Source organism: Podarcis filfolensis (genome assembly GCF_964270895.1).
Source record: "Podarcis filfolensis genome assembly, chromosome: 14".
In the NCBI taxonomy this organism is placed as follows: domain Eukaryota; kingdom Metazoa; phylum Chordata; class Lepidosauria; order Squamata; family Lacertidae; genus Podarcis; species Podarcis filfolensis.
In genome coordinates, this window is record NC_139616.1 from 1794835 (window position 1) to 1815719 (window position 20885).

The following is a 20885-nucleotide window of genomic DNA, read 5'->3' on the forward strand; positions in this document are numbered from 1 at the left end:
ACCCGTGGATTTGCGCCCCCTAACCTGTGGATTTGCGCCCCCTAACCCGTGGATTTGCCCTAACCCCAGATGATGCGCCCGGTGCGCCCGGCCCCCCCTGCACCCCCCACGCTACGCCACTGATAATAAGGCACAGTTCCATAACAGGCACTGCAGTGTAAAAGGGATATTAGAAATATTCAAAGAAAAGGGAGTTCAAGATGCATGGGAGTTTCTTAACCGTGAAATATTGAAGGATCAAAGGCAGAAAAATTCAACAAGAAAGAAAAGTGGGAGGCGCCTGAAGAAACCAGTGTGGCTGCATAAGGAGCTTACAAATGAGATGAAATTTAAGAAGGGCATGTACAAGAAATGAAAGAAAGGAAAAATGAAGGAAGGGTGTACACAAGTAGGCAACAGTTGCAGGGACAAGGTCAGAATGAACTCAGGCTTAAAGGTTTCTTCAGCTATATTTGAAGCAAGAGGAAGAACAAGAAAGTATTGTGTGCCCAACCTTGCAGCCTAAGATAGGAAAAGAGGTGGTCAGGGAACACCAGGATACTTTAAATGAATTCAGATCTCCAGGGCCTGATGGGCTGCACCCAAGGGTACTAAAGGAGCTTGCAGATGTAATCAGAGCCTCTCGGAACCTATAATCTTTGATAATTTTTGGATAACAAGTGAGGTCCCTGCAGGCCGGAGGCAGGCAAATATTATCTCCATCTTCAAAAGGGGGGGGGGAGATGATCCAGGTAACTATTGACTGATGAGCTTAATATCGACTCCAGGAAAGCTCCTAGAACAGATAATTCAACAGCTGGTCTGTTAGCACTTAGAAAAGGATGCTGCGATTACCAAGACCCAGCATGGGTTTCTCAAATCAAGTCATGCCAGAAAAATCTCATTTCTTTTTTTGATGCAGTTAGAAGCTTGGTAGATCAGGGGAATGCTGTGGATGTATCTTGATTTCAGTAAGGCTTTTGACAAAATCCCCCATGATATTCTTGCTTAGAAGTTGGTAAAATGTATGGTGAATGAGGTAACTATTTGGTAAATTTGTAGCTTATTGACTGACTGATCCCAAAAAATGCTCATTAATGGTTCCTTGTCATCCTGGAAAAAAGTGACAAGTGGGGTGCCACAGGGCTTGTTCATTGTTCTGGGCCCATTGTTGTTCATTGTCTTTATGCATGACTCGGATGAAGGAAATGAGGGGGTGCTCATCAAATTTGCAGATGGCACCAAGCTGGGAGGGGTAGCTAATGTCACAGGAGACAGAATTGGAATTCAATATGATGATCTTAATAGATTGGAGAACTGGGCCAAAACTCACAAAATGAATTTCAATAGGGACAAATGTAAGATTTTACACTTAGGCAGGAAGAACTAGATGCATAAATTTAAGATGGGGGACTCCTGGATTGGCAGTAGTATATGTGAAAAAGATCTAGGGGTCTTGGTGGACCACAAGCTAGATTCTTGGCAAATCTGTCTGTCTCATAGGGCCAGTTCATGCATGATTGGAAATCCCTTGTGAGATTTCCTTGGGAGGTGTCAAGTTGTGTGAATTGGTGGCTCTACAGTGAGGAACCTTAGTATGTGTTTGAATATCTTATGTTGCGATTAAGATGGGACTTTTTCAAGTCACTGCCAATCGGAGGTCAAATGGTTGTCTTCTGCTTTTCATATTTTGGCATCCTTGTCTCCAAAGTTACTAATTCTCTTGACTTCTGAGTCTCTTCCAGCTTTGGCAGTGGAGCTTGCAAATTCCTTTAACTTGTACAGCTGAGTAACTGACGGTGCATTTAAGAAGTCATTGCATACAAAGCTGAGAGATTAAATTACCAACAGTCTTAAAATCGTCCCCAAATGCTTGTATCTATATAAAGCTTCAATCTTATCGTCTGCTGGCCAGAATGTTGTGCATATCATGTTCCCCTTTGAGGGGCTATGGCAATGATATTATCTAATACTCTCAAAGTGATTAACATATTGCCCACTATTACTATTATACTATTTGCATACCACCTTTCATCTGCGGTTCACAGCAAAACAATACTATATAAAAACATCACATGCATAATAAAAACAAGAACAAGAACAAACCAAACCAATAACCTCCTCCCCACCCCCCATTCCCACAAACACATTTAGAAGGATTTAAGATGATAGGCAGCCAAAGGCCTGGCTGAAGAGCAGCGTTTTCACCAGGTTCCTGGTTCAGTTACAGGAAACTCCCCCCCTTTTATTTAATACTTCGGCTACAGCTACTTATTTATTTATTTATTTATCTATCTATCTATCTATCTATCTATCTATCATCTATCTAATATGTCACCTTCTCCTCTAAGGAGCTCCAGATGTCATACATGGTTCTCCGCCTCCTTATATAATCCACACAACCACCCTGCGAGGTAGGTTACACTGAGAAACAGTGACTGGCCCAAGGTCACCCAGTAAGCTTCATGGCAGAGTGGGGATTTCAACTCTGGTCTTCCATATCCCAGTCCAGTACTCTGACCACTACAACACACTGGCTCCCTGAACATCTTGTAGGTTGGCAAGGAACAAAATAAGTATCAAATGACAATTAATGAGTGCCAATATCCAAGTTTGGGCACATTTTGGTGAGAGAACCCCAGCAGAGATTTTAAATAACAAAATATGTACCAAACTAAAGCATGGAAATATAGGCTGTTAGACCTTTAGATTGTGCCCTTGTGTTCCTCTTCCCCCAGCCTAGAAAAAGACCACACACTTGGTAAATTAAAAATGCACTCCAATCTATTTTACTGAAGAGAGTGTGAATGATTGGAAATCTGCAATAACTTGGTTGTTAAGGTGTGGCTCACTTCCTGATCCACCTCCTTTATTCTTGCTCTCTGATTTGAGACATATAAGCTATCTAGATTATTTGGTTCTCCACAGTAGTGTTATAAGTAGAGGATCCTGCCCTGCCCAGTGACTAAAAGGCAACAATGGCTGCTTCACAATCTGAGTGTTTTGGATGGAGCTGCGAAGTCATCTAAGTGTTTCTTTGCTTTTTGTCAAACCCAAATGGGAAATAACCATTTTTCCTTCCCTCATTGGAGAGGCACAGATGAAACAAAATTAAATGCTTAGGCAAGTTGGACTACTCGTTTAAGAATTGGGTGCAGGCTGGGAGGAACCCATATAGACTCTTAAGAGCATGGATGAAAATACTAACATTTGAAGTTGAGGACATGACGTGGTGGAATGCCGCAGCAGGATTTGCCAGCAGGAGTTCGGGATGGGTACATAAATTATCACTGAGCACTGCAAATTACCATAACTCAATGCTAAATAAAACCTATCCTAATGCTACAGTCTGCTGACCGGGCCCTTCCTGCAGCAACAATGATAACCCCTTGTCCAACCATAACAATAGATTCTGCTGCTTGTCTTCTCTGGCTACAGGCTGGAGAGTGCTGGAAAATTGAGGGGATGGAGTGATGCCCCAAGTGGGGAAAGGTTGCAGCACTTTGGACTTTTCAGCTTAGAAAAAAGGCAAGTAAGGGGTGAGTGCACCCTAAGTCCATAAAATGATGCATGACATGGAACAGGCGAATGTCAAGCAAGACTAGTTTTCCTCCTTTCTCATAACACTAGAAGATTCAGGATAGATTAAAGAAAGGACTTATTCACACAGTGCTTACTGAAACGATGGAACTCACTTCCCCAACAAGCAGCAATGCTCACTTAGGGTGGCTAAAGGAGGATTAGACAAATTCTCAGGGACACAGGTGGCGCTGTGATCTAAACCACTGAGCCTTGGGCTTGCCGATCGGAAGGTCGGCAGTTCGAATCCCCGTGACGGGTTGAGCTCCCGTTGCTCGGTCCCTGCTCCTGCCAACCTAGCAGTTCGAAAGCACGTCAAAGTGCAAGTAGATCAATAGGTACCGCTCGGGTGGGAAGGTAAATGGCGTTTCCATGCGCGGCTCTGGTTTCGCCAGAAGCAGCTTAGTCATGCTGGCCACATGACCCAGAAAAACTGTCTGTGGACAAACGCCGGCCTGTAGAGCGAGATGAGCGTGCAACCCCCGAGTCGTCCAGGACTGGACTTAACTGTCAGGAGTCCTTTACCTAGACAAATTCAGGGAGGACAATAAGGCTCTCCATGGCTCCTAGTCATGATAACTGTGCCCTGACTCCATGGTCAGAGGCAGTACTGCTTCTGAATCCGTGGCTGGAGACCCAGGAGGGGGCAGTTCTTGTGCTCAGCTCCGGCTTGTGAGTTCCCCACTGGGGCATTCGGTTGGCCCCTGTGAGAACAGGATGCTGGACTAGACGGGCCATTGGCCTGATCCAGCAGGCTCTTCTTTTCTGTTAGTTCCTATTGTGGTCTTTGCAATGCATCTTACAATATGTTTTGTTCTGAGATTCTTGTGTACTTTATGGTTTTTATTTCTAGTCTATTGACTGAAATAAACTGATGAATAAAGAGGATATAGTCTTTCTCTCTCTCTCTCTCTCTCTCTCTCTCTCTCTCTCTCTCTCACACACACACACACACACACAGCTCCAGACTTGGATTGGGGCCATAAGTAATCTGGATCTAGAGTAGCCATTGCTCAACAGCTGCTTCCCTTAACTGTTCTTATATTTTCCAGACATCTGAGGTTTTGCGTGCTCTTGTTGGGGTGGAGTAAGGAAATGGAGGTTAAATGTTAAGCAGACCTATGAAATTTGCATTCCTTTTTGGATTTTGGAAAAGGCCACCATTAACTCAACCTTGCCTCCTCATTTGCCAAAATTGTGTGTTACTACTATTAGATGAAAAATCTCTTAATGACAAAAGATTATGTTGATTATCACTCAGAAGTAGCACTCATGGCCTTCCTTTGTACATTTCAGAATTATGCCTGTGGTAGATTGACTTAAGATGTTTGCTAAACAGGGAAGAATAGAGCAATCATTTCTCGAGACACACATCGATTTCTCCAAACACACACCTTGGCTCTGGAATCCATTCAAATATTTCCACTAAGCACAGCAGTTCATAAGCTATTTAAACTGCTGTTTTAAATTGTAACAGCACTTCCATCTAGACATAGAGGAAACGGGAGCTATGTCTTGGGACTTGGTCTACTGTTGTTGAAACTTCACTATGCAAGAACACCCCTGAGGAGGAAATATCGCTGGAATTAGAAGCCACAATTATTCCAAAACTAACTGGTTCTACAAGAAACGGAATATATACCAAGGGTTCAGAAATTCTAATTTTCTAACATGGTGCAAGACTTCAGCAAGGCACAGGGACTAGCACATGAATATGTTCACCCAAAGGTTTTGATGCACATTAGCAGTGTTTGGACACCACTAACTCTACTGAGGGTGTCGTCATCATTTGGATTGTGATCTAGAGAATATGTGAAGATATATAATACCAGATTTCCACAAGCACTCGTTTTCACACAGTCTACAGTAAAGAAACGGTTTAAAAAACGGAAAAAGAAGGTCCTCAGCTCAGTGGCAGAGCACCTGCTTTGCATTTAGGTGGTCTCAGATTCAATCCCCAGCATGACCAGATGGGGCTGAGAGAGGCCTCTGCCTGAAACCCTGGAGAGCGGCTGCCAGTCAGTGTGGACAATACTGAGCTAGAGGCACCACTGGTCTGACTCAGTCTAAGGCAGCTTCCAGGGTTCCTAATGCTTCTTCCTACCTTAACTGATCTACATCCCTACTCTTTCTACATTAAAAATACTGGAAACAAGTATCTTGATGGTCACAGACCTACTGTGGTGGTCAGCAAGGTCTGGGAAGCACCACTGGTGGCATCTGAAGGGACCTAAGCACTACTGAAACACTTGATAGGGCAAACCATCCTGAACCCATTTCATGCATGCCCTCTTGCCTCCAGAGCTTCCTCAAACCTAGCCTCCCATACCAATAAAACAATATAGGCACTGTGGGTTGGTATCCTAGAGACCGAGTCTTGCATCTCATGTAATTACCGTATTATTCGCTCCATAAGATGCACTTTTTTCCTCCTAAAAAGTAAGAGGAAATGTCTGTGCGTCTTATGGAGTGAATGTGTGGTCAATCGCTGGCTCCCTTTCTGGCCCCACCCCCTGGCCCAGGCCTCCATTGTTGAATGTTCTGCAGAAGGAGGCTGTTTGTTTCCCCAGCAACATGTGACTGGCGGATTAGATTATCTGTCTGGAAATTGTAGAAACGGCTCCCTTTCCTTTTGCAAAGAAGCTGCAGAACTGTGAGTTGAACCCCATAAAAACAGGATTTTTTCCCTTTGCAAAGTGAGCTCAACAACTTTGAGCAGATCCCCCCAAAAGGGGGACTTTTCCCCTTTGCAAAAGAAGCTGAAGAACTGTGAGCTGATCCTCAAAAAAGGGGCTTTTCCCCTTTCCTCCTCTAAACACTAGGTGCGTCTTATAGAGCGAAAAATACGGTAAACTAGGTGCAGTTTCCTGCATTCCAGCCGTTCCTATTTGCTAGTGGAAGTTCCAATTCTGGCGGTTCTTTCTCCAGCAGTGGATGGTGTCCATTGGGACTGGCAGGGCATAAGCCAAGGAGACCAACAGGAGGTGGCACCAAGAGCCCATGGCAGGCAGAGCCAATTATTTTCTTTTTATAATATTTTTTATTAAATTTTCAAATTTTACCAATTCTTTTAGAATAAGTTGACTTCCCACCCACCCTTCCATTGTGTTCTTTTATTCCCATATAAAGATGCTATGTTAGTTATATTTTATCCATTATATATGTTATTCTAAATTATTAAACCGCAAATTATCATTTGTTGCTATACTTCAAATCCTGCATACGCTTTAACATAACCATGATCTTTTTTCAAATATTCCACAAAGTATTTCCATTCATCTATTTTATTTCTCATTTTGTTCTCTCATTCTCACAGTTAGTCTAGCCATCTCAGCATATTCCATCATCTTCATAAGTCAATCTTCTTTCATTGCAACTTCTTCTTTCCATCTTTGTGTGTACTCTTGTTGCTGCTGTTGTATCACACGTAAACAGATTAAACAGTTCCTTCGGAAGCTCTGGTCTAATTATACCTAACAGAAAGGCCTCAGGTTTCTTGGGAATCACCACTTGAAACATAAAAAAACCAACTCATTATAAATCATTTCCCAATAGACAGGGGGAGCCGATTAATGCTAGTTTTGCCGACGTGTTTCTCACTGCTGAGTTTGACAAGGGCAGCACTGAGACGCAGGAGGGGGGAGCTGGCAGGCAGTTCACCCCCTGGACTGGTTTAAGGCGACTCAGAAATTTCAAGTGGCCCAAAATGCAAGGGCTGGATTACTGGCAGGGGTTCTGCTTGGGTCCCACATAACCCCTAGTTTAAAACAGTTACACTGGTTGCCGGTTTGTTTCCGGGTCCAATTCAAGGCGCTCACATTTGTGTTGGAAGTCCAACATGATGCAGGCTTCACCTGCCCTTCCCTACAGACCCTCTCAGGTGCTGAGGTCAGCAAAGGGGGCCCTCTTGATAGTTCCTCTGCCCTCAGAGCCTTGGGGGGCAGCAGCCTGGGAGAGGGCATTATCTGGGGTGGCCTCCACTTGTGATACTCTGCATGCACAGAGGTGTATCTGACACCTTCACCATACAGCTTTTGGGTGCTGCTGTAAACGCCCCTCTTTATCCTAGCTTTTGATACTTGAGGTAGATATTTTAGGACCCACCTTAGTATTTGTGATTGTAAATTGTTCTAAACAATGGCTGTACCCCACCCTGGAACCTTAGGGTAAAGAGTGGGTATTAAATGATGGTGATGAATAAGAAGACAGGCAGGTGACGGCTGGGTGAGGGCAGATTGAGGTCAGTGGGGCAGAGCCCCATTCCCCTTAATGGACTACTCTTCCCAATCTTGCATTTTGCAGAGATTTTATTAAAATGCATTACTGCTAGTTGCCATCCTTCAGGTTTCCGCTCCTTCCCCAGGCTCTCCAGAAGTTCAGCCCTTAAAGCTGGGAGGAAATAATACATCTTGATTAGTAGTCGGGACTCGTCTGCCCATGAGCCGCACTGACAGAGTGGGGCTCTTTGCAAAAGGGCTTTCATGCAGCTCCACACTGTGCTTTAAAGTCCCGATAGGCGGGCCGATGACGCCTGGTGATGTCATCCCTCCAGGATGGGGAGATAAGGATGTGACCTACCAGCAACAAAATGTTCCTCGCTCCTGCTCTAAACTCTGCAGTAGTGTGAAGACTTTCTTGTTCAGGAAGGCCTTTGGTTGCTTGTGAACTTTGATTGATTAGTTTTCACTTCTATTATAGCTTTAGCTTCCTGGGTCTTTTTTCTTTTCCATTTATGTAAATGATGGCAGTGGTGCACCTACTCTCACTCAGCTGTCATTCCTGCATTTCGAGAAGCTTGGGCTAGGTGACCCGTGGGGTCCTTTTCAGTCCTACACCTCTCTTATTCTGTGATCCATTCATTTCTGGTTACTTGCACAATTTTGGATGGGAGTTTTGTAGTAAGAACAACAAGAGCTAGGAGTTTCTTTTCTGTCATTGCACCTGCACTCAGGAATACCCTTTTTCTACCATATGTGAAGTGCTGCCTATAAGTTGCTTCCCCCTGACCCATGATGCTGTGCTCTTCTGCTACTGAATTTCTGTTTTTAATTATGCCCTTTTATCTTTTTTATGTTGTATTCCTGCATGCCACTTAGGCTCGTCTAAATATTAAGCTGTTTAAAAATGTTATTTAAATAGAATAAGTAGAATTATTTAAAAGGTGCTGCCAAGAGACGCAGAATATCAGAGTTCCTAACCAGACTTCCATTTCGTTCCCTCAGAGCGGCTTTAGAGAAGGGAGGCCCCAGCACTTGGCCCTGGACTCTTCTGCTCTTCAGGGTTCATTTTACCTGCTGATCTCTTTTGGTTGTTCATAGTAATTACACATAATGCAGAGATACTATCACTACTAATTAATTCCAATATTTACTAATGCTGCTTTGGGTGTTCATAAAACTGAAAAGACAGGACAGAAATGGTTTTAAAATGTAAATAAAATTAAAACACACCCACAATTAAATTCTCCGTAAAGAAGGCTCATAGCTGCATTATAGGTGTCTGGGGAAACAGAACTGGCAAGTCAGTTGATTCCTGTCCAATACGCTGCAGATTTTCTTGTTGTCACTTCATTTTCCAATGAACTTTGCCATAAAGAAATATCGAACTATTTACAAATATCTTAATGGAAAATTCCCTCAACGATCCAAGCCTCGAAGCCTGATTATATTTCCTGTGCTTACCTTCCAGAGCAAAACCAGATGTGTAAGGTGCACGCAGAGGGATCCTAGCATTTCCTTCACCAAAAACTGAACTCTCTGATCCTTCAGAACTTACATACATGCCTTGCTTTAGGCTTAAGGGAAAGCACATGTGCTTGGCGGGGGGGGGGCAGGCAGTGTGAGAAAGTGAGGCTGGTTTAACTCAAATTCATTCTGCCAAAGCAGCACTGAAGGCTCCGTGGGTCAAGGCTGGTCATCGTTCAGCTTTAAAATACACCTTTAAAAAAATGATCAGTTTGTCAGTTTAAAATTGTTTCAGTGCTATGACTGCAAGGAATCCCACTGTTGAGGCAGAAGATATTCATTCTGTAGATTGATTTACGTACAAAGCTCTCCCTGTGGATAGAATTACTGGGGAGGAATGCCAACACTGAGCAACTTAAGCCTAGGGAACCTAACCTTGATCTAGCACTGGTTGGAAGAGCGCATGCTAACCAAAAGTTGATTCCTTCTGCTTCTTAGGGATGGAGGCAAAATTCATTAGGACACATTTTTAAGTGAGCTGACCGAATTTGCTTCAGTTGGGAGGGTGGGATGGAAATTGTATTTTTTCAGGGCTGGGGGGGATGCATACAGAAATATGTATTTTATGAAATGCATTGAAAAGTGCAGTTTTTCTGGGGAAATGCATACAAAACAGCATGTTTTAGAAGAAAATGCATTGAAAAGAATGCAGAAATGTGTATTTTAAAGAAAGAATGTATACATCATAGGTATTTTAGGGGAAAGTGCATCATTTTAAAAGCTATTTAGGTTTCTCTCTTTTTTTAGCTGCTGTGAGTTCCACCATGGACTTAGCCATGGGGGGCAGGGGGGCAATTGCCCCCCCAATCAAGTAAATAAATTAAAATACTTAACTTAAAAGCAGAAATTGTAGAAATATTTTGACAGATTGTTCTGACCACTTGGGGTCAAAAGAAAGTAATTTCAAACAACTGTTATTGAGACATTTCATTCCAAATCTGTTAGACAGAGCCAGACAGAGGATGATGACAGGTGGGTGTCTCCCCCCCCCCCCAAACATAAATCCTGGCTATGTCCATGAGTGCCACAGAATTTGGGTGGGGAAACTTTCAATTATGTGATATCATGATGCAAGATAAGATGCACTTAAAGCATTAAGCAGAAGAACAAGACAGTGGCTCATCAGCAGAGAATTCCAGGGCTCTACACATCAGGATAAAAGGAGGGCACCCCACATTTTAAAACAAAATATGCTGCCATTTTGGGGAGAGAAGTTACATATGCTAATCATATTAATACATGCGCTCTTCTTTGTCTTTGTTTTGTTGTCACTACAAGCACGTTGATGCAAAGCTTCTATTTTTAATGCCGTGTGCAGACCATCAAGCCTGCCTTGTGCTGGCACCTTTTGAGAAACAGAACACTTTAAACTACCATAGTATCCCATCAACACTCAGCTGCTGTCCTCTCCAGCAAACACACCCAGGACTCAGAAATCCACTGATAACATCACAAGACATTTTGCTGCCCAGAGACACTGCCCCCTCACCCCTACTATGGTCAACACCATAGTACACAACAACAACAATTTATTTGTACCCCACCCATCTGGCCGGGTTTCCCCAGCCCCTCTGGGTGGCTCCCAATGGAATATATAAAAAAGCGACTATTTGGGCTATCTCTATAGATCCAGCCAGTTCAATTCGGATTTTAATGCTAACCTGCCTAATTTACACTTTCTGAAACAATACATCAAGAGAAACACAGCTATATTTTGAAATTCACCCTTCACTTGTGATGCAGTTCTCCAACCAGGAGAAGCATGCAAAAATGCATGCATTAGGGGAAAGTGCACATAAAATGCATATGTGAAAAGAACGCATGAAATGCACTATATTGTGGGGAATTGCTTGCAAAACTCGGTGCATCGTCCCAAATTACACACAAAAAGACATGTTTTAAAAGAAATATGCAATAAACTTGCAAACTGATTCTGAAGTGCCGAGAACTGGCAGAATGAGAAACAGAGACAAACCCAAACGGTCAGATTCCTCCGCCAGAAGGCGACAGCACGGAGCAGTCACTCAGAAAGAACTTGCACTTCATGCAAAAAGGGGTCTGCCTTGCCCTTGGGGAGAAGAAGCCACAGCTTTCTTGCCCAGCAGCTGATTGGGGTCCCACAAAGTTTAGCAAGCGTGTGCCTCCTGCCTGAACGCTTAGAACCAGCTTCTATAACATGAATCCCCAGAGAGGCTCTCCAGACTCTCAGAATCTCTCTTGTTCCCAGCAAAATGGGCTGCTTCAAGATGGCCGGCAGCAGCGCTCATGAGCACCTGGAAAAAGGTCCCCTAATGCCAGGCATTTTAAGAGAATTCAGAAGGAGTCTCCGAACTTGCAGTTTATTTTGTTTACTACTCCAACATACCCAAAGAAACCATTTACGGTTTTATCACACCACTCTGCAGCTTAGAATGAACTGGCAGGGCGGGGGGGGGGGGGAGTTGCTCTTAGTCTGAGCACTTTCCCCCTTTTTTCTTAAATGTCTTAATTATGCTATTCTCACCAGTGCTGGCATTGTGGAAGGGCAGGATAAATAACAGACCCAGTAATGACCAGAGAGGCCTGCCCATCTCAGTCCAAACAATGCAATCATTTCAAGAGCAACATGCTCTGAGGGGCCCTGACTAACCAGCTCAACACAAAAGGAAGCAAGTCAGGACCATACACGTTTTGAAAATATAAGCTGTTAAAAGTTGCTAGTAACCCTGTTTAACCTGTGCAAAGAACCTGAGTACCTTAGCATGACAACCACATTCTTTAGGAACAATGGAAATGTCAATCCCAATGTGTGCTGGGGGGGCGGGCATTGCTACCCAAAGGAAATACTACATTTCTCAGAAGTCAGCATATGGTTATTACTAGGCTGTAGGGAGAGGGGGGTTCCTCCTTCAGCAGAGATTAAAGTTGTTGTGGACCTCACCGTGCCTTCGGGACAAAAATGCCACTCACTTACCCACAATGGTGAATTCTTAAGGATGAAAAACATACATTCGTCTAGGGGGATTAACAACCAGATCAGGGTGTTATTGCAGGGTTGAGCTCAGAGATCAAACTGAAATGGAATTTCTGCTGGGACAGCTTTGCAAGTTGAGCAGTGAGCACCACTTCATTTGAAAGCCAGCGTGAATATAGCGTTCTGGGACAGCTGGGTGCAACCTCCCCTTTGTCATAGGCTTGTGGTAGGTCAAATGCTCCTCCTCTGCCCCAGTTCCCCATCTGTGAAATGCAAACCTTACTGGGCCACCCACTGCCATGCTCAGAAAGCACACTTTTGGGTCTGCCTTTGGTGCCTGGAAATCCATGATTAGGAACTTTTGTGCTTTTTTGCTCTGCTAAATTAGCAGTCCTATAAGAAAAAGCTCTACAAATACTGTTGTGGGTTGTGGGGGTCAGTCTGGATGATGCTCCGAGTCCCTTCCCATTTTTTGGGTCCTTTGGGAGGATTAGATCTAAATAGAGGATTCCATCGCTGAAGGAGTCAAGTTTCTTTGTAAGACAAGGACCTTAGCAGGTCGCTTAAGTGTCTTCATCCACATCCCAAAAGAATAAGCTAGCCTGCAAGAACTGCAACTAAGGGAGGCTGTCCTTTAGGCTAGCGGGTGGACCTTTCCTCAACGCCCCCCCCCCCCGCCTCCTAGGTAGAAGAACAACAGCCAGAATGTAGGCGAGAGAGCGGAAGCGGAAGCCGGCTGGACACTGAAGATGCCAAGAGCTGCTTGTTCTGTGCTGGATACAAACTAATGGAGAAGAAATATCTGTTGGGGTGCTAATGCAGTAAACCCCTCCATCTTATGTTCACATCGTGCATAGGTGTAAATAAAACCACATATTCTAAAGACACCCCAGACTCCCCTGACCTTCATCCCAAAAGGGTAAGTGTGCCTGGAACCCCTGAAATCTCTCCCCACTTGGACATTGGGGTGGTATGTAACAATATATGAAGGAACCTAACATGACACGGGGCAGCTGTTTTGCAGCAACAGCCTCACAATTATCAGGAGATAAAGTGTAATAGATTGTCCTGAAGTGCTGTGTGGGTCACTTACCTTTCTGTGTTCGATGGAGGGCTGTGGAATGACAAGCTGAAATCCAAGGACCACAATGGAGCTCAGAAGCCTGCAGGACAAAATAGTTTCTGCTGAGTTCCAGGAGTCAAGGAAAACCACAAGCAACAGTTATGGTTTCTTTTGCTTCCACTCAGCTCCCCCACCCCCCACAACGGCACCCCTAAGCAGCCACAGACCACACAAGGGGGGGTTCCAGGTCAGAGGAAACAACACCTGTGAAAGGTTGAACCGTGACATTTTCCTATTTAGAAATTAACCACTGCCCCCCCGCCAATTCTTCCCAGGTAAATTACACCACCGCAATTCAGATCCTTCTGGAATCATCTCAAAGGGGTGTGAATGTCTAAGAGAGAATATACTGTATTAATAAAGAAATATTTATTTGGGGGGGTGGGGGAGAGAAACCAACACAAACTACCAGTATATGGTTTTGCTTTTCCCTCCCTCTTCCAGATGCTGCCCTTCATTCCATTGTTATTGTTGTTATTGTACTTATTTATATCCACCTTTTTCCCAAACTGGGATTCAAGGCGGCTTACACAAATTAAAACAGGCATCTTTAAAATCCAAAAAGCTAAAAAAAAAATATTATGAAAGATATCAAAAAGCAATTAAACTCAAATTGAAATAAAATATAAAAAACCCAAATCTGTTAAAATGCAGCACAGTGCTATTTAAGCATTTGCTTAAGAAAAGCCAGTCCGTTCCCAAAGGCCTATCAGAATAAAATAGCCTTCTCCTGCTGACAGATTCTGTTTGTTCCGCATTGCAGCCCTCCCTCTGCTGAGAAGTCCAGCCGAGCTGCGCTGCGAACTGGGGGGGGGGGGGGCGGGGTGGAGTTTCTGCAGCCCCTGCATGCTGCTGGTAGGCGAGGCAGAGGCAGCAGTGGATCTTAGCTTTGTATAGATACTCAAAAGCCAGAGATTTCGGCACATGCATACTCCATGCTATGTTGCCACTTTGAACAGCCAGGGCTTCCCGGCTTGTGCTAGCAGATGGAGAATGTTGTATACAACCCAGAGAGTAGCTGAAGGGGAAATTTGAGACATTTTCCTGGAAGAGATTAATTATTAGTATTGTTAGATATAGATAGGTAAATTCGCACACTGAATAGACTACAGTGGGCTCCACAATTCCTCCGTTTCCTTGTCACATGTTTGGCTCACACACACTCCCTGCTGGGCATTTTAACCCTGAGCAATGGCCCAGAAGCAGGGAACAGTTAGACATGCCTTAAATCATTTGTGGGGAGCCAATATCCTACTTGGGCTACAGGTTCACCCCTGGTGGGAAGTGAGACTTGGCATGAACATGTAGGGATGTTATAGCATTTATTTATTCATTCATTTATTATTTACTAACACTCCTACAATTGCTTGATTGTAAAAAAAAAAAACAAACGAGGCAATTTACAAGAAAGATAAAACAACAGAATTATCTATAAAGGTTAACAACCATAATTTAAACCATTCAAAAAGTTTAAAGTTAACAACAAACGAAAAATGGATAAAAACACACATCAACTGTCTAAGCATTTGAATAGACTTGTCTAAACAAAAATGGTTTTAGGCACCGGAAAAAGTATAGTGAAGGTGCCTGGCTAAGATCACTAGGCAGGGAGTTCCAAAGTGTAGGCACTGCTGTACTAAGAGACTGATTTATTCCAAATGCAGAATCGGTCCTCTTTGGCACATGGCACAGGGTCAGTTCTGCAGATTGAAGCGGTCAATTGGGCATAGATGGCGTCAGACAATCTCACTGGTAAACTGGTCCTAAGCTGTTAAGGGCTTTACATACTAATAGTAACATCTTGAACTCGGTCAGGCATCAAATCAGTGCAGAGTTCTGAGCAGCAGTATTATATCCTGGCAAGGCTTCACTCCTGTCAGCAATCGTGCTGCAGCATTCTGCACTAACTGCAGCTTCTGGATCAAAGCCACCCATGGAGCTCATTGCAACAATCCAGTCTTGAAGTGACCAATGCATGAACTACTTTTTTTATATAATATATTTATTAAAGTTTAGGAATTTATATAAAACAGAATAAACAGAACAATAAAAACAAAAACAATAAAAATACATACAATCCAAAAAAGAAAGAACACACATACAAAACAGGTATAGTTTCCATCCCTTATATTCATAAAACTTACTTTCCCGACCTCCTCATACCTCCCCTTTCTGTATTCCATTCTCTAATTAAGTCAATTCAGCAAATCCTTTCCCTAATTTCTATATACTTTTTAACCTTTCTTTTCTTAATCACATAATCATTACAGCTTTTAACTCCTTAATTTCTGAATCAACATCGTTCTAGCCTTCAAAAATTTTGCAATGTTTCTTAAGATAGTCCTTAAATTTCTTCCAATCTTCTTCCGCCGTCTCTTTTCCCTGGTCTCGGATTCTGCCGGTCATTTCTGCCAGTCCCATATAGTCTATCACTTTCATCTGCCATTCTTCCAAGGTGGGTAGATCTTGTGTCTTCCAATACTTTGCGATGAGTATTCTTGCTGCTGTTGTAGCATACATAAAAAATGTTCTGTCCTTCTTTGGCACCAATTGGCCGACCATACCCAGGAGAAAGGCCTCTGGTTTCTTCAGAAAGGTATATTTAAATACCTTTTTCATTTCATTATAAATCATTTCCCAGAAAGCCTTAATCCTTGGGCAAGTCCACCAAAGGTGAAAGAATGTACCTTCAGTCTCTTTACATTTCCAACACTTATTATCAGGCAAGTGGTAAATTTTTGCGAGCTTGACTGGAGTCATGTACCACCTATAAATCATTTTCATAATATTTTCTTTCAAGGCATTACATGCCGTAAATTTCATACCGGTGGTCCACAACCGTTCCCAGTCCTCAAACATAATGTTATGACCAATATATTGTGCCCACTTGATCATAGCTGATTTAACTATTTCATCCTGTGTATTCCATTCCAACAGCAAGTTATACATTTTTGACAAATTCTTAGTTTTGGATTCTAATAGTTCTGTCTCCAGTTTTGATTTTTCCACCTGGAAGCCAATTTTCCTGTCTGACTTAAAAACCTCCATTATTTGGTAGTAATGGAGCCAATCTCTCACTTTATCTTTCAATTTCTCATAACTCTGCAATTTCAATATATCCCCTTCTTGTTCCAAAAATTCCCAATATTTCGGCCATTTAGACTCCATATTAAGTTTTTTCACAGCCTTTGCCTCCATTGGGGACAGCCACCTGGGAGTTTTGTTCTCCAGCAGGTCTTTATACCTAATCCAGACATTATACAGTGCTTTCCTGACAATATGGTTTTTAAAAGCTTTATGAGCTTTGACCTTGTCGTACCACAAATATGCATGCCACCCAAAAGTATTATTGAACCCTTCTAGATCCAAGATATCTGTGTTCTCAAGAAGTAGCCAGTCTTTCAACCAGCAAAAAGCCGCTGATTCATAATAAAGTTTAAAATCTGGCAGGGCAAATCCCCCCCTTTCTTTTGCATCAGTTAATATCTTAAATTTTATCCTGGGCTTTTTGCCCTGCCAGACAAATTTTGAAATATCTTTCTGCCACTTATTGAAGCAGTCCATCTTGTCAACAATTTGCAATGTTTGAAACAGAAATAACATTTTAGGCAATACATTCATCTTTATAGCTGCAATTCGACCCAACAAGGAAAGCTTCAATTTTGACCAAATTTCTAAATCTTTTTTTACCTCTGTCCAGCATTTTTCATAATTATCTTTAAACAAATTCACATTTTTAGTTGTCATATTGATCCCCAAGTATTTCACTTTCTTAACCACAGTTAAACCTGTCTCATTCTGAAACCTCTCCCTTTCCATAGGTGTTAATTTTTTTTCCAATACCTTAGTTTTGGATTTATTCAATTTAAATCCTGCAACCTGGCCAAAATCTTGAATTAGTTCTAAAACCCTTTTAGTACTAGATTCTGGCTCTTGTAACGTAAGTACCAAGTCATCTGCAAACCGAACCCAAAGGGTGCTCATCAATGGTTCCTCTTCATCCTGGAGAAGAGTGACTAGTGGGGTGCCACAGGGTTCTGTCTTGGGCCCGGTCTTATTCAACATCTTTATCAACGACTTGGATGATGGACTCAAGGGCATCCTGATCAAATTTGCAGATGACACCAAACTGGGAGGGGTGGCTAACACCCCAGAGGACAGGATCACACTTCAAAACGACCTTGACAGATTAGAGAACTGGGCCAAAACAAACAAGATGAATTTTAACAGGGAGAAATGTAAAGTATTGCACCTGGGCAAAAAAAATGAGAGGCACAAATACAAGATGGGTGACACCTGGCTTGAGAGCAGTACATGTGAAAAGGATCTAGGAGTCTTGGTTGACCACAAACTTGACATGAGCCAACAGTGTGACGCGGCAGCTAAAAAAGCCAATGCAATTCTGGGCTGCATCAATAGGAGTATAGCATCTAGATCAAGGGAAGTAATAGTGCCACTGTATTCTGCTCTGGTCAGACCTCACCTGGAGTACTGTGTCCAGTTCTGGGCACCACAGTTCAAGAAGGACACTGACAAACTGGAACGTGTCCAGAGGAGGGCAACCAAAATGGTCAAAGGCCTGGAAACGATGCCTTATGAGGAACGGCTAAGGGAGCTGGGCATGTTTAGCCTGGAGAAGAGGAGGTTAAGGGGTGATATGATAGCCATGTTCAAATATATAAAAGGATGTCACATAGAGGAGGGAGAAAGGTTGTTTTCTGCTGCTCCAGAGAAGCGGACACGGAGCAATGGATCCAAACTACAAGAAAGAAGATTCCACCTAAACATTAGGAAGAACTTCCTGACAGTAAGAGCTGTTCGACAGTGGAATTTGCTGCCAAGGAGTGTGGTGGAGTCTCCTTCTTTGGAGGTCTTTAAGCAGAGGCTTGACAACCATATGTCAGGAGTGCTCTGATGGTGTTTCCTGCTTGGCAGGGGGTTGGACTCGATGGCCCTTGTGGTCTCTTCCAACTCTATGATTCTATGATTCTATGATTCTATGAAATGCTCTCAATTTGTATTGTTTAGCTCCGACCTGTACCCCTTTAACCAGCTGGTCCTTTCTGATCATATTCAGCAAGACTTCCAGGACTGATATAAAAAGTAATGGAGAGATTGGGCACCCCTGACGTGTCCCTTTTTCTATCTTAAACTCTTCCGTAACCATATTGTTTACAATTAACTTTGCTTTCTGCTCTGAGTATATTGCACCTATACCATTTTCAAATCCTTGGCCTACCCCCATCCCCTGGAGATTCTTCTTCATAAAACTCCAAGAAATATTGTCAAAGGCTTTCTCCGCGTCCACAAATATCAAAACTGCTTTAGTATTTATGTTCACTTCTAGCTTTTCCAAAATGTCTATTATATTCCTTACATTATCTGACATATGTCTTCTCGGGAGAAAGCCCGCTTGGTCCCTGTGAATCTCTTCCATCAAAACTTTTTTCAGTCTCTTAGCCAGAATATCAGCAAAAATTTTGTAATCCACATTTAGTAACGAAATAGGGCGGTAGTTCTTAAGTTGGTTCTTTTCAGTCTCAGTCTTTGGTATAAGTGTAATATAAGCTTCTTTCCACGTTTCTGGTGCCTTTTTCCCCTCCAAAATTTCATTACAAACTTCCTTCATAGGTTGTAATAGCCACTCCTTTAACATTTTATAATATCTGGAAGTAAGCCCATCCGGTCCCGGAGACTTGCCCAGTTGCATATTTTGAATGGCACCTTCTATTTCCTGTTCAGTTATTTTCTGATTCAAACCTATTTTACTTTCATAAGAAATTTTTTGTAATCCATAAGTCTTGAGAAATTTGTCTATGTCTATCTCTTTCTGCGGCCCTTGTGTATATAATTGTTTAAAATATCTCTGGAAGCAGTTTCTAATCTCATTTGGCTTATATACATTCTTTCCTTCCACTTCTAGATTTGTAACCATATTTAATTTTTGTCTTTTCTTCATTTGCCAAGCCAATAGTTTACCGCATTTATCTGCTGATTCAAATGTCTTTTGTCTCATTTGTTTAATTTTCCATTCTATTTCTTGATTCATCAGCTCCATATATTGTGTTTGATACAATTTGATTTCTCTCAAAATCTCTTTGGACTTTGGTTTTGATCTTAGTTTCTTTTCCCCTTCTTTTATCTTCTCCAAAATCTTGTCTTTTTTCTCATTTTGGCTTCTCTTTTTTATTGCATTTTGTTGTATCAGAAATCCTCGCATAATGGCTTTACTTGCGTCCCAGATTACTCTTTTTTCCACATTGGTGTTCATGTTTATTTCAAAATAATCTCTCAAAGTTTTTTGGGCCTTTTTGTACACTTCTTCATCTCTAAATAGGGTGTCATTCATCCTCCATCTAAAGGATCCAGTTGTTATTTGCTTCATCTCCATTCTTACTGCATTGTGGTCGGAGCAGGTTTTTGGGCAGATTTCCACTTTCTTTATCTTTGATGCCATTCCTCTAGTAACCCAGATTTGATCGATTCTGGTCCATGTCATTTTGGCTTCAGAAAAGAAGGTTCCCTCTCTCTCAAGAGGATTCTTTGTTCTCCAAATATCAATCAAGTCCATATTGTCAGTCATTTCAAAAAAAGTTTTTGGTAATCTTCCATCCTTAGTGAGTACCTGTCTTTGTGCTTTGTCCATATTAGTAGATACTACTCCATTCATGTCTCCCATCAAAATTAGATTATAGTCCATATCGTCCAACAAAATCTCATGCAACTTCTTAAAGAATTCAGATTTCCCCTCGTTCAGTGCATAAATTCCTACAGCCAAAAATTTCTCTCCTTGGATTTGAATTTCAATTGCCAGGAATCTTCCTTGTTCATCTTTAAAAACAAATTTCGGTAGTAATTTTTCCTTTGCATATATAACAACTCCTCTTTTTTTAACTTTGTCTGATGAAATAAATTCTTGTCCCAATCTTTTATTCACCAATATTTTCCTTTGTAGCCTCGTCACATGTGTTTCTTGTAAACAGATCAAATCCAGTTGTTCTTTCTTCAATATATGAAAAACAGCTTTCCTCTTTCGAGGCATATTCAAACCATTACAATTCCAACTTAGAAGTTGCAGAGCCATGATGAGACTATTTACTTATTCCTGTTGCTCCAAGTAGTTGTTCTTCCTCTGTCGATGGTTTCAAACCAAATGACAAGTTCGATATGTCTGATATATCCAGTGTTCCTTTTCCCAATGATGTCAGTTCCTGCCCAGATTCCACCTCCTTCTGTAGATCCTCTTCGTGGTCTCTCAAGAATTTGTCTTTATCACTCAATGTTCTTATTCTTATCTTCCTTCCTCTGTATTTGAAAGATAGGCCTTGTGGAAATTCCCACCTGAAGAATATTTTGTTTTTCTTCAATAAAACAACCAGATCTCTGTAGTAGGTTCTTACGTCCAGAATGTGCTTCAGAATATCCTTAAAGATCTCCACATAAGAGTTTTCAATCTCCAAGGTTTTTTGGTAGTGCAGATTCAAAATTTTATCCCTTTCTTCCTTTG

General features: G+C 42.1%; 1 protein-coding gene across 1 annotated transcript in view; it reads right to left on the bottom strand.

Annotated features, from left to right (window-relative positions):
• LOC310749076 (thrombospondin type-1 domain-containing protein 4-like) overlaps positions 1-20885 on the bottom strand; it is a gene marked incomplete at its 3' end in the record, with an annotated part of 127974 nt that overhangs the window by 75319 nt on the left and 31770 nt on the right. Inside the window, exon 3 of the mRNA XM_083585478.1 lies at positions 13349-13418. Coding sequence (XP_083441604.1) covers positions 13349-13418 — 70 coding nt within the window. The remainder of the gene's footprint in view (positions 1-13348; positions 13419-20885) is intronic.